This window comes from Colossoma macropomum, unplaced genomic scaffold (assembly GCF_904425465.1).
Source record: "Colossoma macropomum unplaced genomic scaffold, Colossoma_macropomum, whole genome shotgun sequence".
Classification (NCBI taxonomy): domain Eukaryota; kingdom Metazoa; phylum Chordata; class Actinopteri; order Characiformes; family Serrasalmidae; genus Colossoma; species Colossoma macropomum.
The window spans coordinates 26623889-26649899 of record NW_023494791.1 but is presented as its reverse complement, the minus strand read 5'-3'; the positions used below and the strand labels follow the sequence as shown (position 1 = coordinate 26649899).

Sequence of the window (26011 nt, the reverse complement as noted above, 5' to 3'; positions counted from 1 at the left end):
GTAGAGCGGTAGTAAACAGTTGAATCTGAGTGTTGCCGTTGTAGAACCTGTAGTTCACTTTGTAATTAAATAATTAGTTTCATTTCTTGTAAGTTAGCCTAGCTAGAAGGTAGTTATTTTACAACAAACAAACAAACAATAAGCAAACTTCGGCGAGCTATCTAGATGTTTCTTCTGCCCTGCGTTGTAGCTTTAGCTTCTGCTTCAGCTGCAATCTGCTAAAACAGAGCCGTCAGCTATGGATAAAACACCTGAGAGGCTCCCAGTAGAGCAGCAGACGTCTGTTCCAAGTGGGTCCAGTGTGGGCAAGGTTAGCTGTTAGTTTACATCTTAATCTAAGCTGTTTTTTCGTTAATCGTACCCCCTGACTTTACAGTGCTTAAAGGTTTACTTGAGTGTTTGTTGGTATACATTAGGCTGTTAATGCACCGAGACAGGCAAATCGTGCCTGGTTAGCTATAATTCCCCATTATACCCTTAAACAGATTCATCACAGTTCTCATGTACATTTTACCAATTTAGAAAGACCATACAACTAAAATAATTTTATGGCTCAGGTCACCCTATTCAACTACTGACACTGAATCTGGATTTTGTAATCACTGGTATGTAAATGAACTATTTATCTAGCTAACTGTCCCCACTGATCAGCTAATTATTAAACCCTTCATGAGTTGCATCAGGTCTGTTAGGGCAGGAAAAACTTGTAACTGTCTCAAGAACTGGAGTTAAAAAACAAAAACAGAATCCAGGACTGGAAATTTAATTCAAGGTCCAGAGCTGGTCCAGAAGATCTCTTCTGGTCTGTATAGAAATATTAAGGGACTCATGTCAGTATTTAACTTGTATTTCCTTTTGCTTCCAGCCAATGAGTGCTGCACTGAAGGCCAGGTTAAAAAGAGCACGACCTTCCTTTACTTCCCCCCTCAGTGTGGTTAAACGACTTAAAATCGATGAAGATGAGTTACCACAGCCCTTAAAAGAAGAGACAGACCAAACTGGGCCACCAGAGAAGGAGGCTGAGATTGACGTGAACAGAAATGAGACCATGAGAGACCTTAAAGACTGTCTGAGGAGTTTTGAGTCTGACCCCCTGCAGCTCTCTCGAAGTGAGTTACATCAGCTTCGAGAGAAATTAAAGAAAGATGCCAAGAAGAAATCTGAGACTCTTCGAAGGCTCAAGATGGTTAAAATGTACAGAACAAAGGTAAATATCTTCATTTTTAGATCACCATGTCCTGAGTCCACAACAATATATATGTTAAAACAAGTTAAACAGTGATTGACTTTATTCTGTTACTAATGAAAGATATTTTTCTCTCATTAGAATGACCTGACACAGCTGCAAGACCTGATAGATAAATGGAGGCACTGTGCTCAAGCAGTGCTGTATGAACTACAAACTGAGTTACCTACAGATGGCCGAAAAGCCAGTCTCTCTCAGCTCATTGACCACTTTGGACTGGAGGATGGTATACTGCACTTTGATAGGACAGAGGACAACTTCACAGACAGCTGATATACAGACAGTGTGTGTCTTATTTTTATTACAGTAGTTCACCATCACTCTCCAGGTATTTGTATGTTGTTTTGTACGTGACAGTTCAATGCCACCCTTGGGTTTGAGGTCACCACAATAGTAGAGCTGGGCCTTAATTTAACACTGAGGGAAGGGTGATGTCAGGAGTTTGTTGTGACTGAACATGTCCTTACCAACCCACGATCGTGGCTTTTAACATATTTAAATACCCGTGTGTTTTTCTAAGTACATGTGGAATGTAATAGACAACGCAGTGTAACATGTCATTTATTCAGTTTTTTTTTGCACTTTGCACATGTTTCCATTTCATTCTGTTGCATTTATAAATGCCTGTTAAATCTGATGGCTTTTGTTAAAAAAATGTGTGACTGTGAATAAAGAGCATTTTTATTTAAATTCCTGTATCAGTTATGTTTAAGTTGACTAAGTGCAGGGAATGTCTTCATTCGCATGCGCTCCACCTCAGTTCTCAGAATGGTCACCTCCTCAGCTTGTGCTTTGGCCAGTTCCACAAGCTTCTTCCTCTGCAGGATGTCCTGATAGCGTTCCTCAGCTTCACTCTCTTGGTTTTCCTCTATTGCTGTAGAGACATTAGAAAAGTTTACTTATGATTCCTAGTACTGAAAGTAAAGACTTACTCAGCATTTTTGATACTTTTGAGAAGATGTTTACCATTTTTGCAGGAGATGACTATCGCTTTTTGCTATCAATTTTGCGATGACCAAAAAACCCCAAAAGCTTCTGAGGTACTATTAAGAGACTTAGTCATGTTGCATTTACATAACAGTTACAAAACACACTGCTTCTGTGTTAGGCAGTTTTAACACTCAGCAGATCATAGAATGAGCCTATAATAATTTTCAAGGCACTTCACTGGACAAAGACTTGAGTGATCTAAACTTTTTAATCTGTAGGTTTGATGAAATTTAACTTTTTTACTGCTGTATTTAAGTATTTTTTGAGCAGAGATCTTTTGCACCATCTGATACCTATTGCCTCACAGATGTTTCTTCTTTCTGCAACAGTCACTTCCATGTTGGCTAGTTGCAGATCTAGAGCTGAATTCTTCTCTTTCTTCAGTGCAGCTTGTCTGTTCAGCTGCTTAATTAGCTTTTTACAGTTCTCAACATTCTTCAGATGAGTCTGGATAAAGAGATGTTAGAGTCAAACTACATCAGCAGTATTCAGAACATTTACTTTGATTCACCTCTTAGAAAAGAATCACTGTGCTTACCTTCTCTTGTAATGTTATGGTCTTCTCTAGAGTTGATACCTGCTTTGACATTCTGTTGTCATGATCTGTCTCACTCAGATACTTAAGGAAGAAAAAGTACATGTTCAGGATCACCAAAAATACAGATTTCACAAGTTTGGCCTTGTAGCTGAGACATTAAACACATGTTAAAGTGGACAGAGAAGAGGGCAGAACTGAACCATGCTCACACTGAATTAGACAAGCCCTATCCTGACATAGTTTGTGGGTAAATGGCCTGACGTTGCATTTTTTTAAATATATACTCACTCCTGCCTGAAGGAAGGGTTTGAGCTACTTGTTTGTACTTTATACTGAACAGTCTGAGTAATGCATTAGTCAAGTGCGTTTTTTTTAAATTGAATAACAGTGTACTACTGTTGACAAGCTCTATTGATAAAGCCAGGCTTTACCTCTTGGAGCTCCTGAGAGACACGCAGCATCTGAATGTCTCTGGCTTTGCTGTTGAGATCCTCCATCTGCATCCTCATCCTCTTATGTTCCCATTCTTGCTGAATGATTCCTTTGCGGAAGTCTTTGCACTCTATCATGCTCGCGATCTTCTGTTCTCCTAAAGTCTAGCAGAAAGGAGAAGTGTGTGCTGGTATTTTATGATTAGTAATTTTCTATAGTGTCAATATTACTGTTAAATCTACTTAAAACTACTGTAATACATATTGTATGGATTCTTAAGTGATAATGTCTCAATAAGCATTACCAGAAAGTAAAGGCAAAAGTGAGACTGTTTTTGGAGTACCCGAATGGTGCTGTTCAGGTCTTCCACAACACTGCGGTGGATCAGCTGAGAGTCTGAGTAATCTGCGACGAAGTCTCCAGTCTCCACTTCAACCTGGCCCTGCTTTAACAGAATCTGCACCATAAGGTCTAAGCAGAACCTCATCTTCTGTTCTCTCAGGCTGGTGGAAAACACAAAGATATGGCCCTGAGTCTACTGGTATAATATGAGGAAGGCAGAACTACATGTTAAATGTTCATATAGTTTTCACAACATGATGATCAAAAAATCAAAAATACAGTTTCCTGCCTGACAGGAAATCAAGCCACATAATTAAACCGTTTTTTTCTAAATACTCGTTGATGTTTGCTCTTTTTACAAAAGAAGTTTTTGTAAGGAGTGTTTATGACAACATAACACCTTGTTGAAGCACCTTACTAAACTAGTTTTATTTTATATGGTCCATTGTAATAATATGATGTTGTATAATGTTATAGTTGCAGACTATCATGTCACTATTTTAAGTGTTACTCTGTACAACACAAATATTATAGTGTTTCTTACCCATTAAGCTCATCAATTAGATTCTTTATTTCCATTCGTGCATTCTCATCTTCATCTGTTCTTTTTTGTAGAAATGCTTGCATCTCTGCTAGAGTCAATGCCTTCATTTTCACCTGTCACCAAAAATATAACTTATACAAGACACTTAAGGAAGAAAAAGTACATGTTCAGTGTCATCACAAATTCAGATTTCACAAGTTTGACCTTTATGATCCACGATGGCTGACGTTAAGTGCATATTGAAGTGGCCAGAGAAGAGGGTAAAACTAAATCATGCTACAGTCAACTATACAAGCCTCTGCACTACTCCTATTACTTCTACAACAGATATGGGCTGCTTCATAATCCACACAATCCATTTTCAGACTATCCTAACATAGTTTGCTTGGTAAATGGCCTGATACTGCATTTTTTCTAATAAATTCTGATTTCAAAGTCTGAAGGTGAAAATGTATGAAGTCATACGACTTCAAGTCATGTGTTAATATTAGTTACATTAATAGTATAATATTATCTAGCAGTTATTATCAGTTAATCATGTTTATTTCGTTAGTTGAGTAAACACATTATGGAGGAGCAACATTAAGAGCAGGTCACACTGTCTCACAGGCATCCTTTAAGCCATTCCTTACCCGCTGTTCACTCTCCACTTTAGCCCTCCTGGCCAGGCAGAATCTCTCCCACACAGCTGGGTCCAGACCCTCTGGCATGTTCTCTGGAGCATCCAGCTCCTCCATGGCCCTCATCATCTCTGATAGCCCCACTGCTGCTGCCCGGCTCAACAACGGCCACTCCCTAAACGGGCTTGTGCTGTCTGTCTGAGTCCTCATCCTCTGCACTCTGAGAAAGAGCACCCGCCACTGTCACTCCACCTTAATTAGCAAGCTGAAGATGTCTGTGTTGTCAGAGCTAAATGACACTGCAGCAGGGGTGTCCTATCATATATGCAAAGGGCTGGTGTGGCTGCAGGTTTTCATTCCAACAAAGCAGAAGCACATCTATCAGTTGTTTGAAGACAATTGATAAAACAAGAGGAATCAGGTGTGCTTCTTCTTGTTTGTAATGAAAACCTGCAGGCACACCGGCCTTCACAGATAAAACTGGATACCACTGCAATTCCTCCAAAACAAGTGAATTCATGCTGCTTTCCATTGTTCTTGTTAAGTCGGACATTTCCAAGTCGATACTCCTGGCTTCCACTCTGAATGTCTTTCAGTGCTTCAGGCTGCAAAAGACAGGGATGCAGCAAACTGACAGAATATGATAAGAGGACTTACAGAAAATCTGGAGAAGAAAAATTCAAGATTCTGCACTATTTCTAGACCACTATTCAAATTCAAGCAAATTTTTGACATTAACCACATTAAGACCTTTGTACAAAGCGGTCAGTTTTTTGTGTGCTATCTCTTTCCTTGAAGCACATGCTCAGAAGAATCTCAGGTGGATTTGGTCCACTTCTAGGAAGTTTTGCACAAACTTCTGGAGTAATACTAAGAAATCCTGAAATTCATGTAAATATTTCAAACATTCTGTCTTTCACTAAAATTGTTATGTTGATAAAATAATTTATAATAAAAAAAACAAATTAAACCCATTAAAAAAAGTTGGTAGGTGGGTAAAATGCAATTAAAAACAGAAAGCAGTAACCAGTACATTCATTTTGACCTTTATTTAAATAAAATCAGTATAAAGGCAAGATATTTAAAGTTTAACCTTTGGACTTCATTATGTTTCATACATGCTCATTCTGAAACTGATGCCTGAAACATATTCCAAAAAAGTTGGAACAGGGGCAATTTAAGACTCAGATCGCTGTGAAAAAAATATCTTAAATGGGTGATACAGTGATGCTTGAGTATTAAAAAAAAAAAGCAGGCCTTAATGGACAAAAACAGAGCAAGCCTTGCCACTTGCTTAAGAACAACGTTCCTTAACAAGCATCTGCAAGGATTTTAGGTCAAAAACTAATACTGAAAGCCCATGACCTTCGATCCCTTAGATGGCACTGGATTAAAAACTGACATGCTTCTGTAATGAATATGATTGCATGGGCTCGGAAATACTCCAGAAAACCCTTGCCAGTAAACACTGTTCACTGTTGCATCTACAAATGCAAGTGAATACTTTTCTATGCAAAGTGGAATCCATATATCACATCCAGACACACCACTGACTTCTCTGAGCTAAAACTCATCTGAGATGTACTGATACATACATACATACATACATCATCTAAACCGCTTATCCTTCTGGGTCGCGGTGGGGTGCTGGAGCCTATCCCAGCTGTCATTGGGCGGAAGGCAGGATGCACCCTGGACAGGTCGCCAGTCCATCGCAGGGCAGACAGACAGACATACACATTCACACACACATTCACACCTAGGGGCAATTTAGCACGTCCAATCAGCCTGACTGCATGTTTTTGGACTGTGGGAGGAAACCGGAGTACCCGGAGGAAACCCGCGCAGACACGGGGAGAACAGGCAAACTCCACACAGAAATGACCCTGGTCACCCGGCCGGGAATCAAACCCAGGCCATTCTCGCTGTGAGGCAACAGCGCTACCCACTGCGCCACCGTGCCGCCCGAGATGTACTGATGCAAAGTGGAAATGCGTGCTGTGGTCTGACGAGTCAATCTTTCAAATTTTGGAAAAAAATGGACATTGGAGGGACCAACACAAAGTTCAAAAGCCAGTGTCTGTCATGGTATGGAGGATTGTTAGTGCCAATGGCATGGATAAACTGCACATCTGTGAAGGCACCAACAATGCTGAGGAGTACATACACATTTTGGAGTAACATTTGCCACCATCTAGATAACACCTTTTTAAGGGACGTTCCTGCTTGTTTTTCAACAGCGTAGCCTTGTAGTTAAAGAGTGCAGTTGCTAGACTGGTCTGCCTGCAGTCCAGACTTGTTTCCCATTGAAAACGTGTGGTGCATTATGAAGTTCAATATACAGTGGAGACCCCAGACTGTTGGACTAGCTGAAGTGTTATAACAAGCAAGAATGGGTGTCCTCAGTTCACAAATGATTATTGAATAAAAGGAGAGGTAATGTAACACAGTGGTAAATACGCCCCTGTCTGAACTTATGTGGAACTTTTTGCAGGCATCAAATTTACAATAAGCATTTTAAATATTAGCATTTTCACTAGTGGTCTGACTAGTGGTCTGACACTTTTGGATCCCACTGCATGTGCTACAACTTTGTTTGAGTGTTTTAAGTGTATTTATGTCAGTGAACTTGCCAGGTGGATCTTGCCTCTGTTTCTTACTTGGTGATCGTTCCATTGCAAAGTCAGAGGTCACATTTTGCTGAGTTTTAAGTATAATAAAACTCCCTTGAACCCCATGGGCCTCTTTCCCAGAAATGGATTAAGCCTAGTTTGGATTAAATTGCAGTGCCAATGGTGAATTGTCACTGAAAATTCTATTAGTCTACACTTAGGCTTAATCTGGGTCTAGGAAACTTACCCTAGGTATACTATTTAGTTACTAATCTTAAGACTTATTATTCAGTAACCACTAACCAGAACTACTATCTATTATTCCCTTACTACTGAACTAATTTGTAAGTTAAGTGAGTAATTGAAGTGAGGATTCATAAATGGGCCCTTAGGGTTTAAGGGTTAACATAAAGCTACAAAGCTTGTACAGGTGATTAATATCTTACGGAAAAAATGCTGATTTACTTTGAGGTAATCCTTGACCTATGAAAAGTACCTGGGTCTGCGCTTGTAAAGCTTATAGAGCTGGTCAGCAATGTGTCCAGGAACATCGGAGAACTCCTTGCGAAATCCTTTGTCAAGAAGCTTTCAAAAGACACAAGCTTTTAGAAGATATCTGACATATTATTATGGTTGAGCATAACATTGTGGTTGCTGTAAGAACGCTTATGGCCTTACTTTATCTTCAGCCACAGCGTTGTCGTATGTCTCCCGAAATGCCTCCACATCGTCTCTGTGCTTTTTCAGGTCTTCTCCAATTTCATTCTGGCAACAGAAAGGAGTTAGTCATATGCAGGAACATTTTATAGACAGTTGGAAACAGTCTAACAGTCACACAAGTTTGTTCATGCATGACCTGTCTGTCTCATCAGCAGCATGGTAATTATCCGAAGAAATGTGCATCACCCATTGCTCTTGGTACATAAGGACAGCTGAAACCAAGAAACCCAACAACAGTATCCAAACAAACATACCTTAAGAGCTCTCACTTTCTCCAGTTTGTAGTTCAGATCTTTCTCTCTATTCAGGATCTCTTCCTCAGTTAACAGGGAATGGGCTAAATTGGCAATCTTTAGCTCCTCCTGGGGTACATGCAAATAAAAAAAACTAGGAATTGTGGCCTCTTGCAAATCAAAGTGATTAATTCATAATAATATATATATATTTAATATAATATATTATATATATATATATAATAATATAATTCATGTATAATAATAAAAATAATTCAAGTTAAAGCTATGAGTCTTAAAATTTTACATTGTCTGTAAAGCGATGACAAGCAGAGGTTCACTATATCAGTTTACCTGATATATGACCATCTCAGATTTCACCTTCTTTTCAAACAGCTTACTCAGTGTTTCATCAAAGGCCTGGGTGGCATCTTTAATGGATGTCTGCAGTTTTTTCATCTCTGCCTCCAAGGTCTGTCACCAAAAAGGTTATAAGTTTAAATAGAATATCACTTATATACACAAAACAGTTTAAAGAAATGAGGAATAACACAAGTATAGGAAGTAATTTGGTGCTTCACTTAGAAGCTGTATTCTTCTGATCACATGATAATAGTAATGGCACTAAAAGTGGAACATGGTGCTTCTAACACTCTTCTAACCCCCTGCGACCCAGGAGGATAAGCGGCCTAGATAATGTGTGTGTGTGCTTCAATTACAAAAGTGAGTTTTCAAGGAACCTTTTTCAACCCAGTTTACAAGGGGTTAATATGTTTGGCCATATATTAATGAAAAACACAAATCAGTATTCCTTAAGAGCTTAACTCAATGGAAAAGAGCTCAGACCTTTCTGTATTTCTCCTGTTCTTCTCTGAGCTCTTTTGCTTTTTTCTCATATTCTTTGAAGTTTCTTCTCTCCTCATCTGTCCACTGTAGCTCTGGCTTGGCCATAAACTCAGGCTGTGGCACTTCCTTTAAGTCAAGTCAAACATGTCTTAAATGATTTTAGATCACTGTATTCTTAATGTTTTGCAGCAGAACCAAGTTGGTCACTATACCGTTCTCAGGATGTCCTCTTTTTTCAGCTCAAGCACCCCACCCATCATATCATCCAGAGCCCTCTCTCTGATATTGTCGCCCTACATGGGAAATAGAGAGCAAAAAGAGACCTAAATAAAATACTAATGTCATCACACTGCAGTGTTGTACCGCCACATGACAATGTGTGCATTGTTACCTTTTGACATAGGTCAAAAAATGCCATAAAAATGCATAAAATGGCTTCACAGAGACTCTTTACTTCACTACGGTGAGGATTTGGATTTACATACACTGTATGCTCATTTTACACAGTAGTAAGGACTCTCTCCATTACACAATCCTATTTTTTCCTCTTGGGAACTCACTTTTGGATGGCAATGGCATTGCTGGGGTTCCAAACTAACAATCTCCTGTTCGTGATGTCTTAGTCCATTGCACCACTCCGGAACACCTAAAGCAACTCAGATTTTGTGTCTGTAAATTAATACACTGTAGAAAATATTTGTTGTTTTAACTTTGAAGAGTGTCATAGTCTCATATGGTGCAACTTTCTGATAATTCATCCCAGCATCAGATTATAAATTTGAATCCTACCATTGTCACAGTCAATATTTAGAATCCCAAGAAGTAAAAATGCCAGATGGGACTGTGTGATGGAAGGAGTGCCATAGTGCTATAATTGAGTAAAAAATGCAAATTCTTTTTCTTGTTTATCTAACTGAGATGCAGATCTCGAAACAGTGGCGGGAGAATTTTGAACTCAACTAAGAAGAATGAGTTGGGTGAATGAAAAAACACAATTTTGATTTTCAGTTGACTTACTTTTGACACTAATGGTGCTGATGTCAACTGTATTCATGTGGGAATAATATACACATATTGGTCAAGTAAGTTTAAGTAAGTGCTTCACTTTTTTCAGTGTAGGAAATGGGGAAGAAAAGACCTACTGGAAAAATTGTTGTGCACATTGCAGTAACTTTATACCTTCGCCGCGAGCTGCCTCTGCTCCTCTTCCTTTCTCTGCTCCTCCTCCCTCTGCCTTTGCTCAGGTGTCAGGTATTTCTCTATCTTGATCTAGAAACACACACAGAAACCTACTGTCTTCGACAAGCAAAAGTCAAATTAAAGGTTCTCAGGATCTCAGAAATCATTATAATAATAATTATAATTATTTTAAAAGTTAATTTTGTTGTTGAGGATTTGCCAAAAAAACCTCTCAGTCTCAGCCCCTGGCCAGATGGAAATGTTCAAGGTGCCTGCCCTGACCTGTTACCCGAAATCTGGAAGCTTCTACTACTAAAGCTCTTTTATACATTTCTGTGTTCAAAGTGAGAGCAATAAAGTTATGTGGAATGCATTTTGGCATCAACTGCTCTTGAGGGACTCACAGGAAACCCAGCCAAAAATCTGTAAGCTTCAAACTGAACCAGGGATGGTACACTACACTTCTGCTATACTAATGAAGGAGCAGAACATTTGTCAGATCGTATACCTAATGATCTCAGAGTGCCCTGCTATAACACGCAAAGGACACTCCCGGGCACAGCATGACTCGCCTGAGTAAGAAGTTATAGATGCTTCGAGACATTGAATAACAGCTTATAGAACAGGTTCAGAACATTACATCTATAACATTTCAGAGCTTATTTCACTTGATAGAAAGATGTAACTGGTTTGTATTTAAGTTTAAATTTTATTTTATTTTATATTGTTGCACTGTTAAATCAGAGGTTTCTAACTTTCTGGTTAAAGTAGCCCAAATGGACATTTAGGAAATTTTCTGCAAGCCAAGTAACTTCATTTTGTTTACCAAAGAAAAAAAAAGAATTTTAAGTTTGTTGGCTTTCTGTAAATGTCTTTTAAGGTAGTTTCATGCTTTCCCTTGAGAGGACACACATAAGACATTTTTTGGCTTGTGCTTGTTATTCACTGTTTGTAACTGCCTATTTGTGAATTCAAACCACACCCAAACTGAGCTTGAGACAGAGGAGGAGAACTCTGAAGTTTGAGAAGGAATATCGGGTGGCTTTTTCTATGCTTAAGGAAGCCAGACCTCCATACCACTCAGTAATTGAGAGCAGTCGTGGAAGAGTGAGAGGTGACAGGATGGTGGTGGGATGCGAAGTTTTTGGGTGTGGTTCTTTTCTTCAGCTTAAGCTATTTCAGAATTCCATTTCACTGAATGTTTCAGCACATTTTCTTGTTTCCTGAGCTCAGTTGCTCCACAGTCTCTATGGCTTCAGAGTGCCTCAAAGTTTTGGGGGAATTAGTAGACAAAGTAGAGCAAGTTGTCCAGGTTTTATTGCTTTGCTAGTATGATGTTAGTGACATTTTCAAAACAGTAGCACACAATATCGTCTTCATAGTTAGAGTAATATTTGTGACATTTGTAGATTAAGAAAACAGAAGTAAAAAAATAGGGAGTTTCTCCCATGTTTTCCCTATATGTAAATGAAGGCGCAACACATGGGGTTGCGACCCCTGGTTTGGGAACTGCCTTTAAAAGAAGAGAAAGTTCTGGGTTGGAGTTGCAATTATGCTTTCCATGCAATACTTTTATACTTCTAGATATGGAGGCTAGAATCTTAATCCTGCTGTTACCTCAGAGTCGCTGACCGTGAGCGCTCTCTCTGGCCTCTCGTTGTCTGTCAGAATCGGCTCCCACAAACTCTCCTGCAGCCCCAGCTCTGTCATAATCTCTGTGATGCGTCTGTTCTTGTCTCTCACACGGCTGATCTCTTGCTCCTTCTGCTTATATACAGCCTCAAATTCTGTGTTAAAAGCTGTTTTCACTTTGTGGATAACATCCTAGAATTAAAATATTTAAATGGTCTCAAATATGCTGCCATTTATTTTGTAAGAGTTTTAATATGCACTTTGAAAGCAATTTCAAATTGCCTGAAAGTGACATTTTGTCTTTTTATAGATAAAGACAATATGATATATGTTACCTGGAGCAGTGTGATTTGGTTGATTTTCTGCTCTCTGGTGTGCAGGTTGAATTGGCTATAAAGGTAAGGGTTTGAGCCTCCGTATTGAGAGCTCAGACTGCCAGCTAAAGCCAAGCTGTCTGCCTCATGCCCTTCCTCCTCCTCTTCTTCCTCCCCCTCTACCGGAACCTTGCTCGACCTCTCCAAACTTTCTTGCTGGAGCTTGCACATATCGAGTCAAAAAAGACATAAAATATAGTTAAATGCTTTAAAAACCTACAATTCATTGATCTGTCTGTACAGTCCATTTACTGAAACTAAGCTGCAGAAATGACCCGTTTTGAGGAAGTTTTTGTGATGTCATAAAAACTGATTCATTTACATATATCCGCCTATTTAACCTATAACAGTTAAGTTTACGGTGAGATTGTAAGGAGTGTTTTAGTCCAGACTGCTTTTTAAATTAGGCACAATACCGAGTGTGAAATAATAACAGAGATCATTTATATATATCCGTTTTAAAGGCACAGTAACAAAACCAGCCTGTTTTATTCAAAGGGACTGTTTTTGGTAAAAAAAATGCATAAATGTCATAAGTGGATCTCTGAGGAAAAAATACTAGGAAAATCTCAGATATGGCCTCTTTAAATCTAACACACAATACAACCTCAGAATAAATACAAATAAACACAAATACAGTAAAACCAGGATTTTTTGTTTTTTATGAAAGCTGTTAATATGTTGGTAAGAAGAATATGATTAGAAGAACATAGGTTTTGTTTCTGACTTTTCAGTGTACTCCAGCCATTGCTTGTATTTATTACATTTCACCAGCAGCACACCTCAATTTAATAAAGAACTGATTAACCAAACTAGGTACTGGATGGTAAAAAAAACAATGGGCATCCTAGAAGATAGTTTATTTGTATTTATTCTGCTGTTGTTAATACATGCTTACTGCCCAGATAAATAGCTTTACATATCATTTTATGGTTTAAGATCTTTGAACAGTACTGTATAAAGTCTATAACATACATTAGACTCAGCCTGTTCGATGTTTCGGATGGTCTCCACCCTTTGAAGCTCTTCTAGTTCCTTAGCTGAGCGTTCCTTCATGGGATAGTTTTTCACTTCATACTCAGAGTGGAAGGCCTGAGGGGGGCAGCCATATATGAATAAAATAATACCCACAAAAGAGTAATGGAGAGCCACAATCCTCATATACAGTAAACAATTGTCAGAACTAAAAAAGACTCTTGTTAAAACTATAATACAAGTGCAAAATAGTTGCTTTAAATTCCTCTGTAAATTCATGTCATACATGCAGCTTATATGACAGAAATCTTCACAATCTTTTCATTTGTTTATTTACCTTAATGGCTTTCTCTTTGACTTTCATACAGTCCCAGCATTCTTTCTTGAGGACCTCACGTAGATAGCATTTGGCCAGATTCTCCAGCTCAATCTCATTTCGAACCTTACATAATTCATCAACAGATTGAAAACATCAAGGAAATTTCAGTCTCAACAATGTAATGGTGGTGCTTCCAGCTTTTTGACAATCTTTCCCATATTATAAGAAGAGTAGTTGTACACACTGAGCATCGGCAGTGTATCCAGCTACATGATTGTCCTGTCAATTTTTACCCTGATGACCTCCTGCTCTCCCTCAGCCTGCAGTCTCTTCTGCTCCTCTACGTCCAGGTTAAACTCCTGCTGCTCCAGCTTCTCCATGTCCGGCAGACTCTCATTTTCCCGCATCATAACCTGGATCTACCAGCAGAAGAGCAAGAGTTAGGTCATTTGAGCAGCCTGTTTTGACTCGTCCACTCGTCATGGAAGATAAAGGAACTATTTAAAACGTTCTTGTTATGCTTCTCTTGGGTCTTTAATAATAATAGTTTAACAAAAAAAACTTGGAAATCTGATTCCTTCTCCAGTATGTAGGCTCAGTAAATACTGATAAATTGGTATGGCCAAACTAGCAACTTGGCTCACAAACAATCTGAGGGACTGAAAAAGAGAGGACAACTAAAAAGCAAAACAAACAAAAATGTCAGCATTTACTCAATGATAGCTCCTCCAGAAGTAGATAATTAAAGCTGACTAAATCATGTACACTGTTGGAACAAAACCTTGTATATCCATTCTTGTTCGTCCACAAAGGGCAACTGGACTTTTCTAACTATGCAAAAATAGTAAAAACAGAGAAAAACAGAGAAACAAGGTTTTTGTCACAACAGCAACGATATCTCGTTTCTCACTGTTTCTCGAAGTTCTTTTATGCTCTTCTTAAGGCTCTTCCTGGTTTCTGCAAACTGATGGCTCTCCTCCTTGAGTACCTGTAGAGATAGCAGACTTATTCAGACTCTGTTGAGGGTGGCAGTAAGCGGATATATAAATACATATACAGTCTATTGGAGATCCTCCTGATTTATGATGGATATCCCAAATGGTGTATACATTCCAGGGCAGTCCTTGAATTAAACTCTACGATTATGATCTCGCCCCACAGTAAAGCCTCACAGCTTCATAATGGCGAACAGATGGAACATTTGATAACTGCCGCAAAATTGTATGGTAGTTGTGATGCATGAAATTCAATGAGTAAAGCCAATTCAAAACAAATACAAGACAAGATCTTTTGCTGCGAAACTTAACACTGCACAGTTGTGAGCCTGCAGCAGCCATACAAGCGTTTAACCTGTGTAAAAAAATATACCTTCCTTCCATTACAAATTTTGAGCAAGACGCACAACCACAATACATACAGCAGTTTCTTGCTTTACCTATGGATCTCCTTTGTTCCAGTACAAATTGTTTAGGATGAAGAATGGAGGAATATTGTACATTGTTATGGATTTCCTACTGCCATTTTTAGCTTTAGTCTAACAAGGCAGATATAATTCTAGCAATTAGAATGTCTAAAAATATTGCTTAAAATACTGTTCTTAAGTGACACCAAAAGAGAATATTTACTTCTTCTAGTTTATCATCTAGCCATGTGGAATTGGATGGAGTCGCAGAGGGCAGACTGGTGTTGCTCTCGTCCTTGTCAGTTATATCAGTTATTCTCTGGGTCCTTTCACTGACCTGCATTAAAAACAGGTAAAAAAAACATACATAATCTCCAAAACAACATGACAAAAGAAAAAAAAAAAGAAATGTAATCTGTTCCACACAATCTGGCTCTGTTCCACTTATTCATAATTCTGGATCCACTTCTGCTTCATTATGTTATTGGAATCTGACCGGTTCTGACCTGCACTAGCATAAAAATATGCTTAACTCTCAGCACTAAAATCCCATCCCTGTTTAGCACTGCAGTTTATTTGTGCTTCAGATGTTCCCTTCTGACTAGCAGGGATGTACAGAGAATGCTTGATTGAGTTACCTAAGTACAGTCTGGCTAAATTGATTCTTATCTTTTTAATTTATGCTTTTTCTGAGGCAATCTTGCATTTCAACAACCCTTCTGCCGGGGTGATGTCAAGTCCCAGTAAAGTGAAAAGCAAAAGAGGAAACCAGTTAGAACCTGTTAGTCATTGGACGAATTATAAAGCAGTGGATAGCTGTATGGTGCTATACCTCTCCTCTGTGAGACAGTACAGATGCCAGTGGGGATTGAGCCTGCTGTTCCCAATCAGCCATGCTGCTGAGGACAGGGTTCTCAGAGGACATTATGGCCTCAAAGGACATCACCATGGACAGGCCATACTGGGTAGCTGTGTTTGCTTTACCAGCTCCAGCCACCTTTAACCTGATCAAATTTGCATTTTAACAGTTAGGTTTTAAGTAGTTAAGTAGGAAACTTTTCTGCATTTCACGTTAAGTTATCCAAAGTAGTGAACAGTCCCCCAACAAAGTAAAATATATTGTTTGTTACAAACAGTGATTCATAAACAATATTAAATTTCACACGTATTATATACTCATTCACAAACGTTGCTAAACGTTTTATTGATTTTCTAAGTGAAAATAAGTTAACACATCCTCCACAGAAAACACACATCAGTGTAATTTGACTGGGGTGTTCAAACTTTTGCATATGACTGTGCATTTTAAACACAGGATTAAAAACAAGACTGTCTCTTTAAGAAATATCCTGAAGTGTTTTTAATAAAACAGTGGAAGCCATCCCTACTAATGTCAGTATGATTGATGCTACAAATCTTTTTATAGCATACAATCTGTAGTTGATTCACAGTGCATATTGACTCCAAAAGCCAGTTAGGGAAAAATGAATATTATTGTGTGTTTTGTAACACCTCTAGCAGATACAATACCACTATAAAAATATGTAATGACAATTTATTTTACCTGAGCCTGCTACAGACCAGAGAGCCATCTTGGAAGCCAGTTGTGATGAGTGTCTGATTGTCAGGTGTAAAAGACACAGATCGAACTCCTCCCAGCCAGCAAGAATGGCACTGCATTTGCACATACCTTTCCTGAAAGAGACATAAGGTATAAGAATCGGCTGTAACCGCAGCGCACAGAGAGTACTCGTGAGTGAAGCTGTGAAGCAGTGTAAATCAGATATTACCACAGTGGAGACGTCACGGATGCGGAGCAGTCCGTCTCTGCCGACGGAGGCCAGCCAGCTCTGATGGGGAGAGAGATGGACAGAGGCGGGGCCCAGAGGATGCCCCTCTACTTCTTTCTCTGGACTCAGTGGAACTGCTTCCTGTGTGCTGGTCGATTTACTTGTAATCTGCCAATCAGATCAGAAATGTCTGTCTTAAGCATAATTATATGCTTAATACCTTCAGAGGGCAGAATAATGACAACATTATATCGAACTTCTATCTATATAACCATAACAAGTTTACAAAGTGCTTTCCGTGGAGAATAAAGTGCTTTACATGGACAATAAAATGAAAGAAAATAAAATTAAATCTGCGTCCAAAACAACATACTACCAAACTAAATATTATGTCAAAACCAGTACACTACCATCAAAAGTCGATTTATTTATTCAGTATGTATAGTATAGGAGTATGTGGTTTTGGATGCAGCTTTAGTGAAATACAAGGAAAGAAAAGAAAAATAACTGATAAATAAAACACAGTGCGACTGAAATGAAAATAAATATTAAAAATAAAATATATATCTTCTGGAAGACAATGATTCTATTTAAATGAAATATTAAGTAATGGTATTTGAAAAATCTTTATTTGAAGGCTACCTACAGAGAGACTTCATACCACATGTATAAGCACTAAATAATATATTTATAAACAAAACCCCAATATTTATAAACAGCTTAAGCCAATTATCACATGACCTCAGATATAACATGAAGTAAATTACATGGTGTTGACATAAAGGGTCTTAAACTAAAATGACAGACATTTGCTCCATTTACATGACACTGTTATCAAGCATCAAATTGATCTTTAAGAGCAGAGGCCTAGTTAAGAGCACCACATACCAGTTCTACAAAAAGACTGTATCGATTATACTTTTTAATTTAGAATTATACAAAACTGATATATGCTGTTCTTAACTATCCCTCTGCCTTAGAAGTTTCATCACTTGCAAAGGATCCTTCACAACAGTGTTGTAAGTAGAACAAATGTCTGTCACTTTAATTTAAGGGCCCCTGTTTCAGTGAAATGTCACTCAATTCATAAAACATTTTATATCATATTGTGATTACTCGCACAAGCTGTTTATAAATATTCAAGCATTGCTTTTTAAATATGTTATTTAAAGCTTACGCATGTGTTATGAACCATTTAAATAAAGTGTTACAGTTTATTTTAACATGCGTTTTAAAACAGAACAGACAGAATGCTTCTTACTACTGGAAGTTGAAATCTCTGCAGGACTTTCTTCTGCTGGCAATAAGCAAAGATGTTTTTGGTACCCAGAACACATGAGGAAAGAGAGTGTGGGGTCTCATAAACCCAGCTGTGAAGAACATCTTTGCGCAGGCAGCCACGACGATCCACGCAACTCTCTGGACCTGCATATGAGTTAACATAAGCTGCATCACAAAGCTTACAAGTTTGTAATGCTTTTAAAATGAGATATTTCATTGCCAACCTCATATAAGCAAAAATGTTTCTGCCTTTTTCTGTTTCTTTTCAAGTCTACCTTCGAACTGCTGCACAGACAATGAAAGGAGCAGCAGTATGTTCCCCTCTTTCTGTTCCTTTTCTTTCCTCTCCTTGCGGCCTTTGTCACAGAGCACCAGCACTTTCACCTGTTTGCTCTCTTTCTGATACTGGGTAGACAGACTCACAGTGGCACCCATTGCCTCTGAAAAAAATGACAAAAGATGTAAGTTAAAGATAGACTTATGCTTATAAATTAGCTGTAGTTACTGTATCTGTAGATTACCTGTGTAGCCAATAATCTCAAATGCTTTAGATGGTCGTGCATCCAGCACAAATATGTGACGATCTGATGCTCCTGTGATTAGGAAATTGCCTCCTTGATCAAAACTGTTAAGGACAAAGGTAACAATTTAGTACAGGACAGCATTCATGAAGCTCCATGACACCTACATAAGCCTTTCATGATGAGTGACATATACCTATATAAACATTTATAAAGACTCTTTCCAACAAACATCAGTTGTCACAAAGGCTGCTTTAGTCAATTTCACACCAGAAAGTGTTATGACAGCTGATGCCTGTCAGAACAGGCCTTTACATAAATGCTAAATAGGCATATGTCAGTTCTCATGAAAGGCTTATGTAGGTGTCACGTAGCCTTATGCACGCTGCAATACATAATTTGCGAGTTCAGATGGTGCCTTCAACATATGGTGATAGTACGAGGGGAGACTGCGTGACTGAAGGAGGGCAGAGAACTTGGGCCAGAGGTCTGAGTGGCTGCCTCTTGAACCTAGAAGGCCAAACCCTTTTTGAACAGTGGTAGGATTAACAGACAGAACCGAGGAACAGGAAGGAGATGGGATGCTTGTGGGCACTGCAAAAACTTCATGAGAAAATGAAGGTAGAGAAGGGAATATGTAGGGCGTAAGACTGAAAGGAACAAGGATTTCAGGCATGATCCCCCCTATAAATCTAAGTTATTCCATAACCCCATTAATAATATAAAAAAAATCTTAAAATGCAAGGGCCTGTATGAGGGCCCACACTTCAGCACCACACTCTCACAACTACTGAAATATTAGTTTCAAAATAGTACCTAACACTTAAGAGTAATAACTGAATAATCAGCCTCTGTGCAGCCTCAGAAACTCAATAAAGACACTAACATTTACAAACGTTACCACTACCGTTGACTGTAACGTTAACTGTAATAACAGCACTCACACTAGATGATCTACAGGCACATGGTAGAGATGGATTCTATGGACCAGTCGTGGTTGCTCCTTCCTTGTGAACTCCACGAACAAAACGTGCCCAGTGACTGTGCCCACAGCAACGTACTGAGCTATAGGACAACATGCCAAGCTAGTCACCTGCAATCACATCAAAACACATTTAAACAAAATCAAGTGCTGGACATATCTGCCATAAGAATTTGTATTGTAATTTGCATTGTAATGTAAAAGTCAGATTCTCAATGTGGTGGTTAATAGTTTTATTCTCTATTTGAAAGTATGATAGAATGGAATTAGGTAAATGGAACAAGAACACTGAAAGCTAAGCAAATGGTACTAACATTTGTCTGCAGAGAGATGGAAGCAATGCAAAGTCCTGCATCCAGTGACCACAGCTGTAGCTCTCCACATTCTCTGACTGACTGGAATCACATACAAACACATGGACAACACATTAGTCTGTTTTGAGGAATATGCTAAAATGCTATAAAAAGATTAATAAAGAAATAAAAATGAACAGAGTAAGTCTAAATGAATTTGTTTACATACAATAAGTAATTAAATTTACTTAAAAGCAAAATGCAAGCTAAAAACAAAAGATTTGCAGACAGTAGTATGCAAAAGTTTGAACATCCCCAGTCAAGTTACATCTTTTGTTGATTTTCTAAGTGAATATAAGTTAAGACATCTGCTACAGAGAATGCTTAATTATGGCATTTTCCTGCAAGTGTCAGTGCAAAATTTCTATTTATTTGCTGAGTTTAACATAAAATATAAAATGTGCTATAACTTTTGCACAGGCCACATTTTTTTCAAATTTCTTTCCAATATGTTAAATTCAGCAAATATATAGTAATTGTGCATTAAGATATGCAAAAGTTTGTTCTCTATAGAGGATGTGTTAACATTTTTTTACTTAGAAAATCAACAAAACATGTAATTTTACCAGAAGACCCCAAACTTATGCATAAGACTGTCAGAGCAATGCAGAGAAATTTTGTAATTCAAAAAAATCTTTGTATTATTTTACCACACAGATGTTATTTTCAGTGTATGATGGAGCGGCAGCCACAAAGTCTCCACACAGAACATCCAGAACTTTGACAAACTTGTCTGTGAGCCTTGGTTTAAATCTGTAAATGCGTCCCTACAAAACAGCAAAATTTAGGACAGTCATTTAAAATCTGATTAATCTGATGATTCTGATGAATCATACAGTAAAAATGCACAGAACTATACATTCGATTAATGTTCACTGAAAGACTTTCTTTTATTAATACAAACTCCACAAGTTTATATAAAAATGCAATTACCTGATTGTATCAACTATTAAGTCTAATGAACCAAAAAGACAAAAAACAGGCATTGGTTAAAAAAGGGGACCAAATATTTGACATGGTGATGCAGCTATTATTTGTGTTAGGGTTCTCCTGCTCTTCAAGGCTGGGCTGATTGCCGTTTTATGTTGTAGCAGATCCACTTTATACCACCTTAGTGCTGACTTAAACATTATAATCACACAGGGCAAATTCATTAGGTCCCAGTCCAGTGAAAAACTCAGAGTAAACCAGTTAGAGCCTGCTGATAGAATCAGGCACATGAAATTGCCAAAAGCAATGTGATTGTTAAACAGATTTAACACTTACAGTGTTGGTAGACAGCAGTGTGTCACAGTCAGGTGAACAGCAGACAGTTGAAGCCGGTTCCTCTAAAGCCCAACTCTCCACTACCTCTGCTTGATTTCCTTTAATCTGGATGTTTCGTAAAACACAATCCTGCAACAAAATACCTTGAAGAATGAATTAAAATAAGATGAAGCTGAAATCGTCATATAATATTTAACAGCTACAACCTTGGACATTACATACAGCACATCTGCAATGAAAGGCTCAGAAGGTAAATTCATCATTTTAGGTCAATGTTAAGGCCAACAGCAAAATGTGGTTGTTGGGGTAATAATAAATGAGATATTCATACATGTCCTGTAGCAAAAACTCCATTGCTATGCAGTGCCATGCTCTGAAAACTGCCTTCCTGCATGGCCAGATCCCCACCGCCATCTGTAAGATATGATTAAAGCAAACTTTCCTCAGCCACAATCACAAAGTTGAATAATGGCAGACACAAAGGTGGATAGTGAGTTACATTTACTCAGTTATATGTACTACAGTGAAATGTGTATGGATTTGTACTTTCTTGAATATTTTCAGGTGATAATATTTTTATTTCAACTCAAGTGAGGGAAGGAATCTATTTTTACTTGGTTATATTTTAATATTTAGTTACTAATTCCTTTTAGACTAATTCCTTTTAGAGTACTCTACCAACCTGTGAGTGAATATTTAACAACCTTTCTGATAAAATCTACTCTTTTCTTGATTTACCTGATGGGCTTCTCTCAATATGCGGTGTGTAGAGGACAGACACAAGCAGAGTTTCAGGGTTTACTAGCAGTAGGAAGCCTTCTTTGCAACCTACATACAGTTGTGAGGAAGCTGACCAGCAGATGGCACTTGGGCACAGCGTCGGCTTCATTCGGATCTGGGGCTGTTAAAGCAAAAAACAAGGAACTCTGTGAGGAGAGAAGGGTGTAAACAAGTCAGTGTAACTATAAGTCACACTGTTATTAAGATATCTGTTAAAGCCATACTCTATGACTTTTAATCTTCATTTACAACAACTTTTTTGCATGTGAATGTTTTGGAAAGAATTTGTGGTTGATACCTCAAGGGATCAGAGGGGTACTCTTATATCTTTGTGAAAGAACTGAAGGGTGCAACATACAGTACTGAGCAAAAGTCAGAGACGACCCTTCATTTACTTAATTTCCAGTCACAGTCAATAAGTACAGCCCTTAGTCTTCAGTCTTAGAAGTTGGTTGAATTTCTACTTCTCATGATCCGAGTAATCCAAAACACATTCAGTGACGCTGAGCTCTGGACTCTGGAGTGGTCAGTCCACTGAAACACCTGTGAATTTTTCAGATTTGAAGCAAGAATGGAGCTTGATTTTTCTCACAAGCATTAAAGCTTTAGGTACTGTTTATCTGATGCTTACAGTTTTGGTGGTCTACCAGGTCTTGTGTGGTCATTAGGAGTCCCATTTTCTCTATATCTTGTGATAATTTTATAAACTCCAGTTCTGGAAACTCTTGTTTTTTTTTTTTTTAACTTATTTTCCTTTGACTTTTGCCTTCCATAAGAATCTTATATCTAATCTCCTCAGAAATATCTCCTGAAAAATTAATAACTTGAACTGGCTGTTGACTGGAAATTAAGGGTGGCTTCTGACTCTTGCACAGTAAGTAAGTAAGTAAGTAAAGTTTATTTATATAGCGCTTTTTACAACAGGTGTTGTCACAAAGCAGCTTTACAAGGAAATGAGCATTACAAAAAGAAATCCGGGTCCGAGCCCCCATGAGCAAGCCAGTGGCGACAGTGGCAAGGAAAAACTCCCTAAGATAAACAGGAAGAAACCTTGAGAGGAACCAGGACTCAGAAGGGGAACCCATCCTCCTCTGGTTGACACCGGATAGTAAACATTGTTAGTATAAAGTATTATAGTACAAAAACAGGGTAAAGGTGAAGGAAACAATTAATTTGAATAGCTGTACTGTACATACAACCTCTAAGTTCAGCTTTATAGCAAATGAAGTGGCAAGATCATCATTTTATTATTCTAAAGTAACTTTTTATTACAACTTTTTAATAACTTTTTCTGAATATGAAAATTTATCTTAAAGGAAAAGAAATCTAGATTCTAGAAAACAGTCCACATGAGCAACAACAGTGAAATTTATTCATGTTTGATAATGTTAAGTAACCACTGCAAAAAAGAGTGCAAAGGATTACCACAAAGTTATCTGCTCTGTCACCGCTCAGCCCTGCAACAGCTGAAGTGGGCATCTGAGGACCGTAGTAAGTCAACTTCCCATTTGTGATATGAGAAGGAATGACTTCTCGCTCAACCACAGAGCCATCAGAAGCAGGGAGATCAATAATACTGTCACACAAACAAAGAAAAATGTAAAGCACTTGATATGTGTTAATATAATTCTAACAGATGAACTGAAATATGGTGCCTATCAGTGGTAAGAGTGACATCTTCTGGACAGAGGCCATGCCTACCTGGGCTTCATCATATGAAAGTCCTTACTTCTCTCAATATTCCAAACTGTGAGAGACTTCGAGTTTGCAGCACAGATTTGCTGCCAGTTCATTGGATTGAAAGCCAAAGCTGTAATGTCCTCTTTAGCCAGTGGATGGCAACAAATCTGAGCTCCACTTTCCCAGTTCCTGTGAAAAAAAATACGTATTAATCTTAATCCATTAATGTTGTATGTTTCTTCTTTTACACCCTTTTGACATTTTATTATTCAAATAAATAGAAATATGTATTTATACAAATACGTATAAAGCACATATTCTCAGCATTGTGGGAATGATTAGGGATTAAAATTAAACACAAAATATTTGTGTAATAGAGGCGTCAGCAGAGGCAGAGAGAGATGTGAACTGTTATATCTACCTGCACAAACCTGCAAACATTTTATTTCTGAAAACATTTAGTGCAAGTTACTGTGGCCAAAAAACATGTTACCATGTTTGAACAAAAAGGAAAAAAAAATACTTTGTAGTTTTAGGAACATGAAATCAGTCCACTCTTAAAGAATAAATGAATGACCAGTAACATACAAACAAACAGTATGCTTAAATCAAAACGCTAGAGCCATACAGTGCATATTTAATAAAATTTTGTCTTAATACATATAAAAGAGAATTGAAATGGGCAAAGTCAAACACTATTTGCCATACCATACTGTGATGGTGTAATCAGGTAAAGATGAGCAGCAGGCTAAATAGGGGCCTGAATCACTCAGCGCCAGCACCGTATAAGCCAATTTAGCTGTGCCTGTAAAATAAAGGAAAATCAAAGTATACACTGTGGACAACACACACTTGAGACTCCTTGTTTAAATGACTGCTTAGTAAGGTATTTTATATCAGTTGTTCTCAAATTGAAATCTCTGGGCCCCCCCCAGCCAGTCCACAATTTTGCTCTGTCCATTTGTGTTGGGAGTTAAGATCAAGCAAAAATGTGAACCATTTAGGAGAGAACCACTGTTTATATAATAAACTTGATTAGGTTAAGGGTTGAATTAAGAGGTAAGTTAGTTTTTATGGTATTGTATGGTATTATGCCATTTTTGTGCTGTAAAGTATATGGTATTTTTACATTGTACTGTAAAAACGTGTATAATATGGTCAAACTTCTATTATATGGTTAAAATGCTGGTGTTCAGCATCTAGACCAGTGGTTTTCTAACTAGGGAGCCAGTGGAAAGGGCTCTTCAACAATGTTGGCATGTTTTTTTTCAAAAGTCTTTACACTTACACTAACTGAAATTCATTATGGTTTGAGATTTATGGCAAACGGCCGATTCATATGGCTATAATTGATCAATTGACTTTAACCTCTCCCAAAAAACAAATTTACGTAAAAGTGAGGTAAAAGTATGGCCTTGCATTCTGTATAGTCAATACAGAACCTGCAATAGAAGGTTATTATTTTCATGTTAACTAGGTGAACATTGCAATTCCACCAATGTTTCCAAAAAAACACAAAAATCTGGAACCCTCTGATCTAAAACTCGGATTGGATAAACAATGACGCACCTTGAAGTTCACACCTCAAGGAAAGCTCAGGGTAGCTGTACACAAATATGGATGGATGAAGTTTCTGTTCAGAGAAAGCAAGAATCCTGCAAAGCCCATTTGCTGTGAAGGTCCCGATGCCACTGCCAGGACACTGAAGCACATTTTGCACTTTTGTCTCCATGTTGAGGAAAACTATGTAATTCCCACAGATGTAGCAGACTGTTTTCTTATCCACAAATTCAACATTGCTGCTAGTGAATCCCTGCACCCACCTTTCGGAAACAAACAAACAAACAAACAAACAACCTCTTAGCTAGGGCAACGGTGCTGCATATTAACTGCATATTAACTTTGATAAAATAACTAAATTACTGTTTCACTGGGAAACCTAGGGCTTAAACAGCTAGTCTCAATTTCAGCTATCCAGCTAAAGTTACTCTAACCTATATCTTTGCTAAATTAGCTAGTTAGCTACGTGGGATCTGAGAACTGCTGTACTTTTGGACGTATTAGCTAAAGATAACACACTGAAAAACAGAAGAACTGTATTTTTAATTTTAAATATCTGATCGTAGTGGCTCTGTTACCAACCTTACTTCCAAACTTCCCAAAATATCCATTACAAACTGAGGCTGCTCAGGCCGAATAGGTGCTGAACTGACATTTGTATGCGTTTCCTTGGTAACTGGAAACCACGCCTCCGAAACCACGTGGGGTAATTTGCCAATTTCTATTGGCCGCTAAGTCCTAAATCTAAGCAAACAGTGACCCGATGTTTTTCTCATGATATGATTTTGTCTCAT

At 38.1% G+C, this 26011-nt stretch overlaps 2 protein-coding genes across 2 annotated transcripts; one reads left to right on the top strand and one right to left on the bottom strand.

The window, feature by feature from the left end:
- On the top strand, nucleotides 1-1936 carry sfr1 (SWI5-dependent homologous recombination repair protein 1). Its single transcript, XM_036574690.1, has 3 exons — nucleotides 1-310; nucleotides 866-1207; nucleotides 1328-1936. The coding sequence occupies exons 1-3, from the start codon at nucleotides 239-241 to the stop codon at nucleotides 1517-1519; spliced, it is 606 nt and encodes a 201-aa protein (XP_036430583.1). The 5' UTR covers nucleotides 1-238; the 3' UTR covers nucleotides 1520-1936.
- Nucleotides 1915-25871, bottom strand: cfap43 (cilia and flagella associated protein 43). The gene is made up of 38 exons (XM_036574681.1): nucleotides 25800-25871; nucleotides 25227-25480; nucleotides 24366-24462; nucleotides 23679-23846; nucleotides 23403-23553; nucleotides 21936-22098; nucleotides 21529-21611; nucleotides 21198-21326; nucleotides 20582-20698; nucleotides 19893-19973; nucleotides 19541-19689; nucleotides 18597-18700; nucleotides 18351-18515; nucleotides 18056-18219; nucleotides 16795-16962; nucleotides 16569-16699; nucleotides 15837-16008; nucleotides 15228-15341; nucleotides 14513-14590; nucleotides 13896-14021; nucleotides 13621-13725; nucleotides 13284-13400; nucleotides 12270-12470; nucleotides 11920-12126; nucleotides 10303-10392; nucleotides 9336-9416; nucleotides 9124-9249; nucleotides 8632-8751; nucleotides 8299-8406; nucleotides 8003-8089; nucleotides 7821-7909; nucleotides 4725-4932; nucleotides 4093-4205; nucleotides 3550-3709; nucleotides 3206-3370; nucleotides 2775-2855; nucleotides 2530-2683; nucleotides 1915-2120 (listed from the first exon to the last, which is right to left on the bottom strand). The coding sequence occupies exons 1-38, from the start codon at nucleotides 25826-25828 to the stop codon at nucleotides 1945-1947; spliced, it is 5031 nt and encodes a 1676-aa protein (XP_036430574.1). The 5' UTR covers nucleotides 25829-25871; the 3' UTR covers nucleotides 1915-1944.
- Between the last annotated feature and the right edge of the window lie 140 nt (nucleotides 25872-26011).